At 36.3% G+C, this 18,717-nt stretch overlaps 1 protein-coding gene across 8 annotated transcripts in view; it reads left to right on the top strand.

Annotated features, from left to right (window-relative positions):
- Nucleotides 1-18,717, top strand: part of KCNIP4 (potassium voltage-gated channel interacting protein 4) — a 392,779-nt gene that overhangs the window by 332,552 nt on the left and 41,510 nt on the right. The window contains exon 2 of one of the 8 annotated variants that reach the window (XM_058802951.1): nucleotides 13,915-14,016. The exons of the other annotated variants lie outside the window; for them this stretch is intronic. Within the exon in view, the coding sequence (XP_058658934.1) occupies nucleotides 13,915-14,016 (102 nt within the window). The remainder of the gene's footprint in view (nucleotides 1-13,914; nucleotides 14,017-18,717) is intronic. 8 annotated transcript variants of the gene reach the window in all.

Genomic DNA, 18,717 nt, shown 5'->3' with positions numbered 1-18,717 from the left:
ACTGCTCTACTTTTCTGAGCTGGCTAATAAATCTCCTTGTGGCACAGGTCACCCAAACAGGCATTTTCTGAGAGATTCCTGTCCTATTTGCAGAAAAAGCCTTTCATGCAAATATTCCTGGTGTACCAGTCTATGTTTAAGAGTATCAATTTAAAAATTCCACTTATGTATAAAAAGATCAGCTTGTTTTGTTCAGAATATTTTTTTTCTCTTTCAGTATATTTATTCTGTGATTTTCATTACTGCTTTTATAGGGTTTTTTCCTCACTTCTGAGGTTGCCAAAACTAGTAGAGACATTTTATTTCTTAATAAGAAAATGTGCATGTAATTCACAAAAATTATCATTAAACACTTATATAGGAAATAATATCTGAAATTATTATAGTTCTTTATTAAATAAATCTATTTCTTTTTCTGTGTCCCCAGTGTCCTAATTCTATAAGTGAACAACATTTTGTTCTGTATCTCCTAGCAGACCTTTAAAAACTGTTGAATTAGGCATTTTTTAAAAAAAATTCGGCTCATGTTTTTGTGCCTGTTATACTTTTTTCATATGTAATCCATAATTGGGAATTTGCTTTCTAGCTCAATATAATTCTAAATTGGAGGGAAGAAATTCTGATTAATTATGGATTTCTCTTTTAAATTCTTAGTGTCTACAAATAAAATTACATTAATTGGATGTACATGGGCTTTGCAGAAGGTATTTTAAAAGGGTCCTTCCCTTCCTACTGCTTCTTTCACCAAATTGCTTTCATTATTCTTAATTTCTATTCGATAAAGTGAGAATTGTTTGTCTTCCTGTAAGTATTGGTAGTGCTCTGTATTAAAAATTCAAAAACATATAATTTTGTCAATGTGTTCAAGACTCGAAGTGGAAAGATACTTTCTAAACAAATGTCTCTCCACTCTGTTATTGTTTAAATTCTGCTTCCCAGTCCTTAATAATCTATACTAGTTCTAGTGCTTCTCTTCCAAAGCTGTCTCTGTAAGTTTTTACAAACAACCTACTCTGTTCATAGCTCAGTTCCTGTACTCTAGTTTGCCAAGTCATTGCTTCTGATTTTAGATCATTGCTAAAATCCACCTCTCATCTATTTTACTTCATTTAAATAGATCAACAATATCTATTAATTTATCAGCTTCTGTATTGGATCACAAAGTGGAACACCTTGAGACACTCTCTGTTACTGATTTGTGTTTGGACTGCTCAGTGCTTATGGGCTTTTCTAGTTACAGAACTTTCACACAGGAACTTAATGTATTCTGCACTCTAAACTAACCAACCACAGTTTGATGCCTGACTGGTAGTACAGAACACCAAAGCAAATGGCTTGTAACAGTGTATTAATCTTCTTGAATTTGGATTCTGTTCAACTGAATTCAGGACTTTTTCACTGAGTTAAAATCACCATACTCCATATTATGTGCTTTACACCATATTATGTGTGAAACAAGACCTACAATGAACTATTTTCTGTATTCAGATATTACTTGAAGTTAAATTCAACAAGCAGAAAAGACTGAAAATTGAACAGCTTACTGCTGCTCATATGTTTCTTCCATAGGTTTTCACCACTTAGCTGTTAGGCATTGAGGAACCTTCTCAGAAGTAATGTACTTTTTACTTCATGAAAACCTAAGGGACATAATAAGAAATGGAGTACTTCTGCTGAAATTACCTTAGACCAGAAAAATGGAGCTTTATTCAAACATAACTGGAAAATCGTATGCCAAGGGCTGTAAGATTATTCTTTCTATTTTGTTCTTTTTAAGAAATTGCTACAGATTTACATATCTACTTATAATATTTACTTGGTCATGACTTAATTAGTGTATTTCCTAAAAATTAATAAAATGTATGCGGTCATTCCAGATTTTTCGCAGTATGACATTTTTTTTCCTGAAAATTTATATAATTTAATATATATTTATCGATATATAAATATGGTTATATCTCTATCTGATCTCCTGATTTTAAATTGAGCGACAAATACCACTAGATTTTGCAGATCTCATTTTAGACAGCAAAGCTCCTGTCTCTAGCCCCTGACATTAGACAGATGTGCTGTATGGGTTTGTGCATGCATGTGTAAGAATCCATAATGAATGTTTTTTTCTCTCCTTTTTTGTTTTTGCCTTATTTACACTGTCTGAGACTTGCTGGGAAGTCTCCACATTTCACACTTTAAAGAGTTCACTGTGGCAATTGATCTGAAGTGATATGTTGTAAAGATTCTGAAGAAATAATCTGAAATTATTTCTTTAAAACAAGGCTTCTTTGTGTTCCACTGGGAAAGAAATCATTTGAAGAAGTCTTGAGAAACTAAAAAGGAATTTCAGTTTATTCCTGGCAACAGTTTCCAGATTCCCAAGATGGTCAATATCCAAGTATGGATGGGCTATTGGAAGACAAGAGATCAGCTTGAGGACAATTGCCAAACTATAATAATAAAAACATCCAAAATATTTTATTTAATTGCAGTTAAGATTGGAAGTGGTTTGGAAAAGAAAACTAAAAAAACCCCCAACCACCTATCAGAGCCTTCTGTAAAAAATATAGCAAGTGGATTTCTGTGCTTTTAGGTCTGATAAAAACCAGTATCAGTAGGGCAATTTATTCTAGCAAGAGAGTGGTTTTACAGGATCTCTGGGGAGCCTCTGAACTGAATAGATTTGTCCTGGTAGAATCAATAACCCTTGCTCTAAAGGGACTTTACGGATTTTTTAAAATTTTATTCATGATAGAACCTTTGGGGCAAGTTCTTTCTCTGTTGGAAGTTTGCCTGTCCTTGTTTCCTCTATGGGAGCATTGCAGCACTCAGTGGGTTTCCTACTTATTCCTTCTCCCAGATTTAGTGACTCATCAATTGATGTTCCTTTGGTCACTCCTTTCACCACAAGCTGACACATGTTGTCATACATGGTTTACACTGGTTTAGCTGAAAATTTTGAACACTATTAAAAAATCATTTAGGAATAGGAAATGAGAAAGACATAGGGGTTTTATGTATAGCACATAAATCACAGCTGACTTACACCAGGATCTCATGTTCAAAAGTTAGGTATTTTCCTTTCTGATTGACACCAAGCAAGCAAGAGAAAAATGAGATACAGGATCCTCTTCAACAAGCTGAATCATAAAATATCCTGAGTTGGAAGGGACCCACAAGGATCATCAAAGTACAACTTGCTTGGAAATACCTGACTCAAAACACAAGAATTAGGTCCATGAGAGCTGGGGTCACAGCACTTGCTCTTCCTGCACAGTTGAAAGTTCTGTCATTCTCAAAGTAAGAATTTGCTTCGTGCAGCTCATGACAGAGCACTGCAAAGTCTCTTTGACTGAAGTTAAAATCAAGCACATCTTCCTATTCAGTAGCTGCCACAGGTCTTTCTTTTGTTCTTTCTAGTGATTGTTTCCAGCTTTTGAAAAATCCTGTAATTTACAATCATCCTGTATGACATTATTGCCTAAGGATCAGAGTCAGCTTGGATTTACAAGTGTAAGTCTTGTGTGAATATAAATTAATGTTCTTGTCCTCCCACACATAGGACCTAAGTGATGAGTAGATAGATAAGGAGTCATTGACAAAAGCAGAAATGTAATACAAGTAAAATACAAAGCAATGCATCCCCTAAGTGCCCTTATTCATGTCATTCACTGTTCTTTACTTTTCTCTGAAGATTTGATTTAGTTGTAGCTCAGTGCACAAATAGAAGAGTTTAAAGGGATGGGAAAAATAAGAACATGGTCCAGTTTTCATTTCCTTGTGCATGCACGGATATAAATAGAAATTCTGAAAGTCTTAGAAATTCAGAGAATTGGGTGATAAAAAGCTGAGATCACTAAGAGAAGAAAGACATTGACCTTATATTAAGGTAACTACTCAAAATGAGTTACATATATTTAAAGTGTGGAGAGTTTCCTCAAGATGAGAAAGGAGTATTACTGCTGGAGGAACAATGGGGAGAGAAAAGTTTAGAAGAGGTGTCTATCCATGTTACAGAGCAGCAAGCACTAACTCCATGTCAGAATGAAGCATTTTGTCGAGGCAGGAATTTTATCTTAGTAGCAGATTTTGAACAGAGTGCAGGAGATACTAGCACTAGGAATGTAATTAATACACAAAGGATGAGAACTAAATTATGAAGTTTGTATGGGGAAATTGAAGCTGCAGGCAAAAGAGAAGAATTTGAGCACTTGAAAAAACATTTCAACCACAGAAAACTGCATGTTTTATTAGTTAAAAAGTCAGGAGGAAGTAACCAAACCCCACTTGTTGCAGCACTTTATTTCTTTTATCTTATGTCCTGAATTGCCACAGGGAAGAGCTGCTATCAGCATTAGCATGCTGCAGTCAGTGTTTGTGTGCGTGCCTGTGCATGCAATTGTTCATTCATAGAGGAGAGCATCTTTAAAGAGCTGTCCAAAACCTAAACGTTTAAACTCTAATTCAGTAAGTGATGTTTATTTTGTCTTTCAGTGTTAGTGCTTTATGTTCTTTGCAATGCTTAGCAAAGTATTTACGATGAAAAGTTTCAGTGGAAAATTTTCCTAATGCTTTTTGCAAAGGTTTCAAAATTCCTTGTTAAGCCAGATTTCACATTTCTTTGTTCAAGGAACTAGTTTTATTAGGATTTTTGGCTGGCAAAATCCAAAGGCCTTTTCTCCAATTGCCCTCATAATGCTCTGTGAATTAACCAGTCTTGAAAGCATTGTAATTAGTAGAAAAACTAAAAGAAATAGATTTTTTGGTTTTTTGTATATTTCACATGTTAGATAAATCTCATTGTTATGGCAGTGTATAATCATCTAACATTTTTCAGGCTGTTTCTAGTTAATCTTTTCAAGGTTTTGCTTTACATGGTATCCTTTAGCTAAAATAGAATAGATGCCTTTCAAAACTTTCTTGAATAAAGAGGACAATAAATGCAATTTCTAATCTCAGAAAGTATCTTGGAATACTGTAATTTCTCTCTTCTGCAAGGATTAGCAGGAAAACATTTTTTTCTCATCTTTCAATGACACTGCACCTTCTCTCCAGCTATGTGATATAGAAAACAAGATCATGTCAGTGTTATGTGAACTGGACAGCAAGGTAGGCTCACACTTGCCCAGGTTTAGCATTTATTCTCAATCCCACCCAAATACATCACTACTCCAGGCATTTAGAAAGAATTCCTTTCAGAGACGTGCTCTCAGCTGCATCAGGAAATAAAACCAGTTCTGCAAAGGAAAGGGCTGTTCTTAGGCAGTCAGATGCTGTCATGGAAAACCTGTAAAGGAAGAGAGGAATAGTTAGGGACCCTCAGCCAGGGATTCATTTGAGTCTGCCACAGAGCCAAAGACTTATTTTTCCTAAGAGGAAAAAATTATGTTTTTTTTTTTAACTTATTTAAACATTATATCAAAATGGTGCAAATGCATCATAGCGTATAATATTTCAGCAAATACATGACTCCTGATTCTTATGAAACTTTAAATTGCACTTGGAATTGTTGTCAGTTACGTTCTCATATTCACCACTTAAAGAATTTGTTGCTTCAAAGGGACTTCTTTAATTAATACTTTTAGAACTCCAGTGAAAAAGTTACAGTATATGATCACTGCTATCCAGACCATTAATTCTTCAGCCTATCTGAAATTAATTATAGTCTCTGAATGCAACTGTAGTCAAGATGGATGAGAAGGTTGACTAGAAGTTCTGCATTTTGTAGCAAATTACACAGTGGCCCTTATGGGATGGGACAGACAAGAATATATTTTTCACTTCTAGCCAGTCTGATTGCAAATCTGTCTTACTAAAATCCATCATGCTCACATGCCAGGTGTTTTTCATTACAGATTCAACCCCCAACCTTGGTGTTATTAGCACCACGCTCTAACAAACTCAGACTGTCACCTCCTGTGTGCCTAGAAGTGGTTTTCAAGATGGACCTGTACACACAGTTGTAAAAACCACAAAAGTAGCTCCCTCACTCTTAAGGAAACCAGAAAAAATTTGAAATAAAACACTGCTCTTACTTTTTTGTTAGCAGAGTGTACAGCATCTAACTATATCAAATAGTGTGTAGTAAATAACCTCTGTACAAAGGAAATGTAAATGTAAACATAATGTTGCACTTGGTTTTAAGGCTAGTTGCTGAAGAGGAAGGAGTGATACCAATTTCTTCTATTTCTTCTCTATAGCATTTTTAATGAAGCATTTAATGAATGGCACAATTTTTGTTTTCTTTAGATTTTTTTGCAAAAGTGAAAAGTAACATCTTCATTACTTTTTTCTGCCCTTCTTTTGTCTTAGTCAAAAAATTAATTTTTTGAAAGCAGGATACAGATTATCAGTGGAAAGTAGAGCACTTTACCTTAAGACTGGCAGCTTAGCAACTGGAAACTCTTAGTATGCCAGAAAGGTGTGGTGTCTTCTGTGCAAAGATAGTGTGATGTCACCATCAGCCCCAACCAAAATCAGCTTTACCCAAACCACAAAAATTTGCAGAAAAATATTAGCAATTTAAGCATGTAATATAAAATTTAACCTCCAGACAAATCCTACAGAATTCTATGGAAAATTTGCTGTTGACTTTGGGAGCAGTCTTGGAATTTACCTATTCCTGACTGACCTAGGTGATAGCTGACTCAGCGACTAGTTCAGCAGAACTGAGAAGCATGAGCTGGTTTAATTTCACCATTTTGTGGCAGTTCTCCCTGAATTCCTATAAAACATTTAAAAAGCACATTACAATGACTGCCTGGAGCACTGCAGGTTAATTATTTCCACTCATCTTAATTAGATAATAGTGTGAACACTATGAAGGTATCCTCCTCAAATTATTCATTAAAAGTATCTCTCTTTGGGCTTTAACTTTCCTAATGAGTATGAAAAGTCTTCTCTCCACAAAATACTGGTGTGCTTGTAAAGGGATGCTACAACACACTCCACACACGTGATCTGGAGGAGATACAGATGCTTCTCCCCCCTGCAGGTGGTACCAGACACCTGGGGGCTGCTGCAGCCACTGGCACTGAATCTCTCTCCCCCTGGAGCTGCTGTGGGTGTTTCCCAGGACACACACCCAGCCTGGGGGCTGGGACTGGCACAGAGACCCCACTGGCTCCAGCCAGAGTGAAACCACAGACCAGGGACGCCCCTGTCCCTGCTCTGGCTCCAGCTGTTGTCCCTTGGGCACGTGTGAGTGTCTGAGTCCAGCACTGAACATGCTCACATATGTCATTGGCACAGTTTAGATAAAAAGCTAAATTTAGAGGTAATGAATATTTGAAAGGTCTCTTTTTTTTTAATTAAAATTTCTTTACTGTTTCATTCAAATTATTAACTCCTCTTAAGCATTTTTGCTCTTTTTTATTTTTCTCCTTTCTCTACTGAACTCTTTCATTCCAGCTCAACTCACACCATCCATTTGATTTCTGTCACTCACTTTTGGTAGACTAATTTTTTCTTGTTTTCAGTTGCTTTCTCTAGTCTTCTTACAATGGTGGTTTTCCTTTTTTACCTTCATATTTTACAGCACAGGCACTGTGCCATTGGTTTTTAGCCTCCAGGTTAGAACACATCCCTCATTTCAGTTGAAGCATCAATTAGTTTTCCTCCACTGCAAAACTCAATGAATCTCTACTAAACCAGATAAATTCAATCTAGTAATTAGTAGAAATTCAATCTCTTGAACAGCTTTTCTTTATGGGTTTATGTTGCTGTTTGTGACCTGCTGAATGCTTGGAGGGTCCTTTCACTGTCCCCACTGTGCCCTCTCTGGTGCCAGCCCTTCAGGCTCTTCACTGACCAGGGACACCAACACAGAGGTGTCCAGAAGTGTCTGCCCAGTGTTAAGGCCCATTTCACTGTTACTCAAGTTTCCACCTTCTTCAATCCTTGTATCAACAAGCCGTCTGCAATGCATCAGCATCACTTGCTATTTCTCAGCATCACTTGCTTTTGCTGTGGCACCAAATTGCTTGCGAAGAGACAGAGAGAATGATCTCTCATCTGTCTAAAAAACCTCTTAATCTGTCTTCTCTCTAGATTCCCATGAGATAAATAACTTTCTGTTGATGTAAGTTGTTCTGTGAGCATTTGCATGCTTTACAGATAGATAAAAACTTCTAATAAACAACAAAAGGGAGGAGGGGAAAAGGAAGGAAACTGCACAGTTCAGCGCAGCAGTAAATCTGATTTATGGTGCATTTTTTCATATGCTCACATGGTCCACTTCAAGTGAGATTTTTCTCAAGAAAACCAGTGATCAATTATAAATATGTTTCTTATTCTGGTATAAATACATCATAGTGGACCAGCTTAGTTTTACACACACTTAGAGAGCGTGTGTGCAAATATGTTAAGTGGTACTAAATTAATTGTCATCTTGACATACTTGTACATTTTCAAGTATTACACTGAAGAAACTCTCTGCAATTTTCAGTGTTTATGCCCCTGGAGATGTTTATAGCAGTTTTAGATAGTGTTTAAATTGAGCATTTGTATAGAAACTGCTCATAACATAAGCAGTTTCTCAGATTGAAAAACTGCATATATATCATGGAAAGGCATGGTTAGAATGATAAAGCTGTAGTTGGGAAATTTAATGAAGACTGTCAAGAGAAAAGTATGGCCATTTCTCTGCTTTATCACCTTTATACTTTGATACTTATCTACTCTATTTCTTCTCTCCAGTGATACTAGTTAATCCTCTCTTCTTTCATCCTTTTTCCTTTGACAATCCTACAAATGCCAAACTGTAGTTACTGGTTTTGACAAGATCACTGGTTCTTTGCCCTTCATTTTCAATCAAATCCCATTGCCTCCAGACGTCCCAATTGGCTCTGATCTCTAATTTATTGGTAGAGAAGTGTAACTATCAGTTCCCAATCTGCATCTGCCATTGGGAGACTGATTTATAACAGTATGTACAAGAGAATTTAAAGCGAAGGAGAGCAATCTGACTTTTAAATTAGAGTTCTAAGATATTCCCTAAAATGCTGCCATTCATTTTGTAACTCAGTACCTTCATGGGTGATCTGATGAGATCTATAGGGTTTTAGTAGTCAATGAAGTTGATGGGTATATATTGCAATGAAAAACAGGAAGCTAGGGTCAGTAGAGGAAGAATCAATAAAATGCACGTGTACAGACAAATGAGATTGTCAGGAATGTTTTCCTGGCTTGTCAAAGACTGCTGATGATCTACCACGTAGCCAACTGACAACCCACACAGTTCCTTGGCAGGTGCTACCAAAGAACTGAGGCTGAGCCTTATAAATATTTATATTGTACATAATTTCATTCTATTCCCAAGCTCACTACACAGAAGGCACATGTACCCTGATTTGTCTCTCTTCCACAAGTCCTGAACTGTGAATATGAAACCTGCACTTCATTTTGTCTCCCCTGCCACTCCATCTGTGATGAACCATTAACAGTTTAGTGGGGCTGCCAGCCCTTAAGGCCCGGAGAGAAATTCCGTCATACAGCTGAAATGAAGCACAAATCATCATGTCAAGAAACCACTTAATGCATTTCCCTTTCGGTTTTCAGAGTCTTGTCACTTTTGTCTCAAAATTTTGTATTTAAAAAAACGATCTGTCCAGTCTATATTTCGGATCTTATGCTAAATCTCTTCCAAAAATATCACATCCAGAACTAATATAAAAGAGAATTTCCCCCCATTTTTTTGTGGAAAGACATAAAATCCTGTAGGTGAACAAAATCCAAATTCCAGCTCTACTGGGACCTTAGCTGTACTGTTAAGGCATTGGAGGTGGCCCGTGGATTGTAAATGCTGCTGACTAAAAAGCAGTGTTAGATTTAAACAGTGTGAGTTAACTTGCTGACTTTGCCAAATATAGGAGGGAGACTTTGAGAAGGGAAAAAAAAAAAAAACAGAAATAAAAAAGCATGAAGAGAAAAAGGAGCGGGCAAAAAAAAAGAGGTATTTTACATGTGATTTTTGTCCTTCACTAACAGTCATGGAGGAAATTTTTGGAAGAATTGTTTCTAGTTTTTGAACTAGAAACATCCTCTTAAATAGGATGATTACCAGCCCCAAAAGCCTTTAGGAACTCGGATTACTATGCCTTCTGTGTATATTTATCACCTGAATCCCATTACAAAAAAGCAGCAATGAGGCAGGTGGGTACTTCTTTGAACAGAGAATATTTGATGAAAGCAGGAAAGGTGAGCATGGCTTTGGGGGCAAGGGCAGCAACAGCAAGTTCTATCTTGTGCACTTAGTGGGTGTTTAGCATAGACGTTCTGATTTATCTGCCGCTGCTGCAAAAAGTGGACTACCTGCCCTTGCTTTCATGCTGACTACAAAGAATTTTCAAAGACACCAATCACACTTAGAAAGGGAGATATTTTGCCTCTGAAAACCCCTTTCTAGATGGTCTTTCCTGGGGTAGTCTGACCTGTCTCTGTAACAACAGGGCAATATGTACTATGTTCTGTCTTTCTAAAGCAGGGATCATATATCTGAAAAAAGTAAATACACTGAGTTAGGATAGTCTAGGTGTAGATGTATATGATTAGAAATATACAGTCATTTATTAATCACTTATAATTTTTAGCTTGTAGAAATTTACACATTTTTGTATTTTTGACAACCAGCAGTGTCAACACTGTGATAAAAAAGTGACTAGGGCAGACACATGGCAACAACCTGGATGCTTTTAGTCAAGTACAATTTTTAAAAGCAGCAGTTTGGAAAAATTGCACTGGCCTTAGGTACATGTTTTCCTCTTGATATTAAACCTCGATTGATAAGTTACAGTTCTCTAGTTTAAGTATCTCTACACAGGATTTTAAGTCATTGGTGAATTTATCAGTTGCAATTACAGGTACAAATCGTACTAAATGGCAGGCACTCCCACAGGGTGCTGTGTGCCCCATGTCTGTGCACAGGTAGCAGTACAGGGCTACCACGATGTGAGAATATGTGAGCCATGCTCCAGTTACAGAACTGTTGGTGAAACGTGAGCGCCTCTGGGGACAATTGCCCACAATTCCACGTGGTGTCATAGAGAGATGAGTTCTAGGGCACTCCCACGGTGAATTCTGGGGAAAAATGTGTCTCACAGTTTAATTTTCATTGCAGGGAAACAGGTTATTAAATCCAAGAGCCAGCAGCACCAGTGAACTAACCTTAATTTGAAGAACCTTCACATCTCGCCTAGAGGAGTTTGTGCCTTACTGGGTTAGGGGAAGGAGCTATGACATTTCTAGTCAACATACTTTAAGAGGGAAAAAAAGCAAAATAAAAACCCAACAACAACAAAAATAATCTGCAAAATTCAGTTTCTCCAGCATATCTGTCTTCAGGCTAAGAATTACTATTATTCTATTGTAGAAGTTTGAAGGAAATAGCATCAGTCCATCATTATCAGTGTGTTGATGCTTCATAGCTCTTATTTTCATGACCAGCCACTTTAAGGACTGGTAATAAGTGTTTCCTACTGTGTAAATAATTTTAATCTATTAGATTAACTAGCTTCTTAGTGTTCATATTAGAGGTTAAGATTTTTCCTTGACCTGTTTCAAACTGCAAATAGGTACAGAATTCACAGAAATTATTCAAATATTTCATCTTCATGATCACCTTTAGTGTTTTGACACAGCATAGGCTCAGTTTGCAGCATGTTTTCCCTGTATTAAATATTTTTTTTTTATTTTAGCTCATGAAAAATCACATTGAAAGCTGCAGTACTGATCAGGAGATCATTACAGCAGTAGCTGCAGAATAAACTAACTGCAGCCACTGGGAATGAAAACTTCCATGCTGTTTTCTCATACTGTGAGAGGATAAACCAATCCCCTCACCTCTGCCCTGACCATAGTGTCAAGATTTTAAATTAGCTGCCAGAAGTGAGTATAGAGCTATGCTGTTCTCCTCAGTTACTCACTCACTCCTCTGATATTACTTTCTCCTATATATATTATTTTGGTTTTGACCTTAATCATATTACTGCAAAGCCCATATGGCTTGCATTGAATTCCATGAGGTTTTTGTGTGTTAAAAGTTAAAAGAATTGTCTATTTACTCAAGGCTTTTAGCTTCAAACCATTTAGAAATCATACATCCCTTTATGGTTTTTTTAGCATTGTATACATCATCAGTAATTACATGGGTGTGGACCTATGCAATTATATAAGTGTATTCTAAGCTTTGCAAATCTTTACTCAAACAAGCAAGATAGCTGTAGATATTTCTGCATCATGTCTATACTAGAAGAATTCCTAATAAAAAAATCTTTCTGATAAAAAGATTTCTTTCATGCTCAGGTAGATACAGTACAGGCATATTTTGATACAGCAGGCACTGCCAGCTGAGACAGCAAGCTACCCATTTAAAGGCTCAGGTTTGGTGCTCAAATTAAAAATAAGAAATTTGAGATCCCATCAGATCCCAAATTGCATTTTATTTTATACATTTATCTGCACTATGTTCTGAGTTGAGCTGATGCTATGGGATAAAAGTGTATTCATTCTCATTATTTGCATTAAAAGGTTTAGACATTTCCTGAGGTAGTCATTTAGGTCCATCTGACCTTGAGCTGAAACTGGGTTGTTTTGTGTATTCACCAGAGCTGCTGCTCACTCAGAGGCAGAATTTGTCTGCTGAAAGTTGGTTGATTTTTTCAGGCTGTGGCTGAGTCATCCCTGGTTTTTCTCATTTCTTTTTAATTTCCTTCAATGTTTTACTCATATACAAACTGATATTTTTCGCTTTTATTTACAAAGTTTAATATCCTTAAAGCTTCTTACTTGCTGTTCCCAAATACAAGCACATACCTAAGATGGCTTGGGAACTGTTCTACGTCATGTCTCCAACACCAGGATTCAGTGCAATGGCAGCAGGGCGGATAACCAAAGATTATCCTGGTGCCTGTGCCCTTAGCACAGGACCTGTCAGTTGTGTCTTTCTTCTCTTGCCCCATCTGTTTTGCACTCTGGCTGTTGTGGTAAGAGCCATCATAGAGCAGTGTTTGTGTTTCTGTGCATGCAGTTGAGATGAGAAGTGCAGGAGTTGCATAATGTGCCAGCGAAGCTCTGCCTATGTCAGGAACATAAATCAGATACTGAGCTGTTTTACAGGTGTTAAGTCTGCCATTTGCAGCAAATATCCACCCAGAGAATGCTTGCTCATATCACCCATTTTTTGTAAGATGGTTGGTTTGGCCTCAAAGGAAGATACTCCAACAGCTTCCATCACAGTAAATAAGGGTGATACTGTTCAGCTGCTTTATAGCACATGAACATTAGCTATTCAGCCAAAATAGTCTTTAAAACTATAAATAATAGTTATATTTTATATATGTAGAGTGCCATGTACTAAAGAGAGACTGACTACACACCATGGTTGGTATTTTACTACTCAGAAAAGGCAAAAGTACCAGACTGGTTATCACAACTGCCGAATTCATTATATGGGAAAGCTCAGCCATGGAATTAGAAGTCTGCCAGAAAGGACAACAAAAGATATCTTTGAGATTTTATTTTGGTTTGGTTTTGTTTTCCATGTTAAAAATCCAAAAGGAAATAGACATAAATTCTTTAAAATATTTTAACATAAAAATTTTTGCACACCTTCTTTTACTTTCTGTTGTTTCAAATTAATAATCTGACACATCTCTGTTAGATGATTTAAGGTGAGTTGTAAGAATATTACAAGAGATGCACACAGACAAACAAATCCCCTGTATTGGAAAGATGCTGGAAAGATACAAAGACGAAAAAATTTTGTTGTCCTGTTCAAAAATTCTGGTTGCCCTTTGCGATTCATGGTGGCTGCAATATGTTTGGCCTTTTCCCATCAGCATTCTGCTCTAATGATGAACTCTGCAGCATGTACAGAAATTGTTCTCAAGCCTCTATTAACAGTCCTGATGATATATTTTTTAGGTTTCCTCTACGCTCAGAACAGTACCAAACGCAGCATTAAAGAGCGACTTATGAAGCTCTTGCCCTGCTCGGCTGCCAAAACGACATCTCCTGTTACTCAAAGCAAGTTTTATTTTTCATTTTTTTCATTTGATTTTTTTTTTTTTTTTTAGGTTTGCATGCATCAAAAATTATGCTTTCATTAACTGCTCATTTGAGAGCTAAGATATCTGCTGAAGGAATCATATGGTTTATTGAGGTTTAAACGGAGCGATGCACAGATTTGTCTATGCAGAGTAAGATGGCAAGAGACCAGTGCCACAGTCTGCCACACAGGAGCTTGGCAATTGCAGCAGAGGGGATAACCAAAGATTATCACTTGGCACTTATGAACTGCGAGTTAGTTGACAAGTGATTCCATGGTTAAATTTAATATCTGCTCTCCATGTATTTGAAAAGTGGTAACTTTTGGCATTTTTATGCACGTGACTGTGTGTGCTTGCTATCCAATACACAAGGGGTACACCATCATAACTGCTCTGGGAGGAAAGGATTGGCCCTGCAGGTTTTGAATATAGAACTTCAAACTATTTAGGGAACAGGACTTAAAGTTGGTGTCTGAGAGAAAAAGAAATATTGAGATTGAAAAGAATGTGAATGTGGATATACAGGAAAAGCACACTGATGTTATACTGAATGTCTGGATAAAATCTCTCCAGAGCAGGTAACAGATAAATATAGAGGGGCAGCGGGAGTGAGAGAGAGATCAATACGTAGATACATATATATTCCCAGATAGAGATTAATTATAGTAATAACACTACAATGTCTTTCTATATAAATTGACTCCTATAGCAGATTTTAAAATATCTCTCTGGATCCAATTCAATCTAGATTAATTTGACTGAATTCGAGGCACTAATATGAGCACCTAAAACCAGAAGCTGAAGTGTCTATGTATTTCCTGTATACTCTTCTGATAAAGTGTATCAATCAATCTCAGGGGGAATAAAGGCCTGAAAGAGCAGTTCCACATGTCTAGTGAATCTAGGACAACCAAAGGCAACTTGACTAGAGATACAGCCCCCTACTAATGTCAAGACTACACAGGTATAGATCTAGGGTTTCTTTATGCTGTCACCCTTCACTGCCTTTCATATGCTCCTTTGTAGAGAAAACTCTGGTGTTTGCATTCCTCTTAAGTATTTGAGATGAAAAGGGATGTACACTGATTTATTTATTTCATGGTGTCTTTAGCTGATATGTTTTAATTGAAAATAAGGCATCTTAAAAACTGCAGTTACTTTTGGGGCACTTGTTAATAACTCTTTCTGGATAAGTTACTTTCAGCTGCATGACCTGAACAATATAGCCCTAGACAACAAAAGGAATCAGAGAATCATAGGTTTGCTTGAGTTGGGAGAGATACCTTTAAAATCATCTAGTCTAGTCCTCCTGCACAAGACCAGGTTGCTCTAAGTCCCATCCAACCTGAACATTTCCAGGGATGGGGAATGGAATAGATAAGGAAATAGAATTAACAGAAAGTTTGATCTGTTTGTTTGAAGTTGCTGGGAGAGTGAAACATCCTAATTCCTTGCACATTTCTATGTAAACTCTTCATCTGCACAGGTAACCAAATATATTTAGAGTCAGTCTCAGAAACCTTGATCATGTCAAACTTACATTTTCCTTACTGAAAGTATTCTACAAACCAGAAGAGAGGTTGAACTGAGTATCAAATATTTCCTATTTGAGAACCAGCAGTAAAAAAGGTGCATTCAATAGTTTTCTCTGCAATCTCCTCCATAAATAAGTGCTACATTAAGTAAGAATGTCATATCAAGTGAAAATCTTAAATAAGATTATCACTGTAGATATATTATTCTATCACTGTTATTATTCTATTTTAACATCCTGTGCTATTTCATTTCTGCTAGCATGAAAGAAGCAACATTATATTGTCCTAGGAATGAGAACAACACCACTTGCAATAACAATCACATGATGTGAATTCCTTAGAAATTATCAGGGAAATATTTTTAACAAGTAATTTATTGAAATATACATAGCCTGAATTTGCATTTCTGCACTTCTATCAATATGTGCTTAGAAAAATTATCTAAAAGTGTAAAATCTTGTTTCAGCATTTGTATTGAACATATTTCAGCATTCCTATTGAAAAAAGCATGTAAAAGAACACTTCCTTGTGTGCTCTAGACTATTCAGACTGAACTGAAAGCCATCATTTCCTAGATATGTGCATGTGCTAGTACACTACGGTAGGACTACACTCAGTGGATTTGAAAAATAAAAACATGCTAAATAGTTATTAAATAGTTAGGGAGGCTATAATGTGGAGTTTGTGCAGGGAAATGCACGTGCACAATTTTTTACAGATATATAAAGAGTACAGATATATAGAGTACATTTGCTTTTTGTTGTGTTTTTGCCATCTTTAATGAATAATGAAAGGTTCAAAGCATATCTCCTATGACATTCGCATTAAAAATGTCTTTACTATTTAGTAATAAGAAATCTCCTAATTCATTTAATCAGTAACAATATTTTGTTCAGTACATTAATGAGGGATTGTGAACTCGTTTCTGGTTTTCAATTGACATGAAATTTTATTTCTATGGAAAAAAAAGTATTCCTAACTGATCTAGGCTGAATAAACCAAGGAACTGAAATAACTAATGCCATAGAAATCATCATTGTTTAGAAATAGATAAAAATAGAAATAGTAAAAATAGATTTTCACACACTTTCCCGCATATTTTTAAGTACAGATTTTTCTTTTCCAGCCTGGTATCTAGAGCAGTGAAGAAAAAAATTAAAAACAAAATGTCTCATGAATGCTATAGCATTTTAGTCATCACAGTTGGTTGATTTTAAAGAAGTTTATGATGATTTTGCATTTTTATTATTTCTATCTATAAGACACTAGAGAAGTCGAGTGTAAAGAATGTTATACTGAACCTTTTCATTAACATAATCAGCCTATTGCAGTCTTCTACATGCTCACTGAATCATTTAAATGCAATAAAAATGTTTACTGCTAAGGATATACTAAATATTGTGCTAAGCACATTGTCTGGCCTTTATCTCTAGCCTCACATTTATTATGTGTATTCATTAGCTTCCAGAAAAGCTTGTAGATGTCTCTCTAGGTAGCCAGATGTTTTACAAATGGGTGCTTAGAGAACTCATTTCAAGTCTTTTTCTGTCTAAAAACAAAACCCATTTAAATCCCATGTAAAAATTCTAATATAAAATACAAGTGAGCTTTCAACAATATTTATTCTCAGGCTGATTTTTTTTGCCAATTTTGTCTAATTACCTAGTGTTGAGTAGTGGTTATCAAAAAAAAAATCATCTGGATCACACTGAGATCATCCTCCTGAGAAGAGTACTAACAGCATCATATTTTTCACAGGAGAAAGGACAAAGCCCTTGTGAAGGGGCTTTGTGAAGATTTTTCCAAATAGTTTATACATTATTAAATATCTCTTTAAAGAGAGATATTTAATAATATATAAACTATTTGGTTGTTTATTTTTTGTTTAGCTGAGCTGTGTCTTCTGATGCCAAATTTCTCCCAAGCAGCTGAAAGCTATTATTTCTGCATTATAGCAGAACAAAAATATATGAAACTGTAGGCATAATACTACTGCAGTTGAGTATTCTAATACTATGTGTTTATGAATATTGAACCAAATGAAACTTTATTCTAAGAAAAGAGTCCCACATTCTAATGAAATAGAATATGTATATTCAACATTGTAGAAATGACGATTAGGCATTTGTACTGTTATATTGCTATAGTTCCTATAACTCCTAAATCAAAATAAGGCAGTAATTTCATTTCATTAATCTGGGTAAGTTATGTTTAAGGCTGTCAGTACTTAGAAATGGACACACACATTTTTGATTTGATCACAAGCGACTGGCACTCTACTGTTAAAGTTTCACATTTAAAACTCTACCTAGGAAAAAATGCATTGCTAATTCTCATTGTTTTAAATCTACACTTAACTGTAAACCTTGAATGTGTATATCCACATTCTTACTTACCTAAAGAAGAGGTCACTAAAACTATCTTGTTCGCCACTAAGGCTGCTCACCCTCAATAATATTTCTCCTAAGGGGTCAATTGTATGATACTCAAAGTAAGATCTGCTGCTGGATGTGCAACATCAATTTCACATGCTTTCCAGAAGACAACTTCACAATAAAAATCCCAGCCTGATACAATCAATTCACATCTGAAGGAAAATTTTCAATTTTCTGGAGTTGCTAAAGTTTTATAGAATTGTTTCCTTTGGTCAAAGAGTTGTACAAACAAAAAAGTCATACTGAATGTATCATGCATGCTCTTGCAGGATGTTGGCTTTCCAGTTTATTGTTGTTATTATTCATGAGATAATAAGCAGGCTACTGGATCATCACTGCTGTTCACTATTCTTTGCAGCCACAGAAGCAAATGATAGGCACCCTTTTCCTCTGAGCTCAAAATGGAATCATCATCTGTCATTAAAGCTGCAAAAACAAGTCTTTAAGAGAATGTCCTTCCTTCCTTCCTTCCTTCCTTCCTTCCTTCCTTCCTTCCTTCCTTCCTTCCTTCCTTCCTTCCTTCCTTCCGACACTTCCTTCCTTCCTTCCGACACTTCCTTCCTTCCTTCCGACACTTCCTTCCGACACTTCCTTCCGACACTTCCTTCCTTCCGACACTTCCTTCCTTCCTTCCGACACTTCCTTCCGACACTTCCTTCCGACACTTCCTTCCTTCCTTCCTTCCTTCCTTCCTTCCTTCCTTCCTTC

Source organism: Ammospiza caudacuta, chromosome 4 (genome assembly GCF_027887145.1).
Source record: "Ammospiza caudacuta isolate bAmmCau1 chromosome 4, bAmmCau1.pri, whole genome shotgun sequence".
In the NCBI taxonomy this organism is placed as follows: Eukaryota; Metazoa; Chordata; class Aves; order Passeriformes; family Passerellidae; genus Ammospiza; species Ammospiza caudacuta.
The sequence above is the reverse complement of the archived record's forward strand: the minus strand, read 5'-3'. Positions and strand labels throughout refer to the sequence as shown.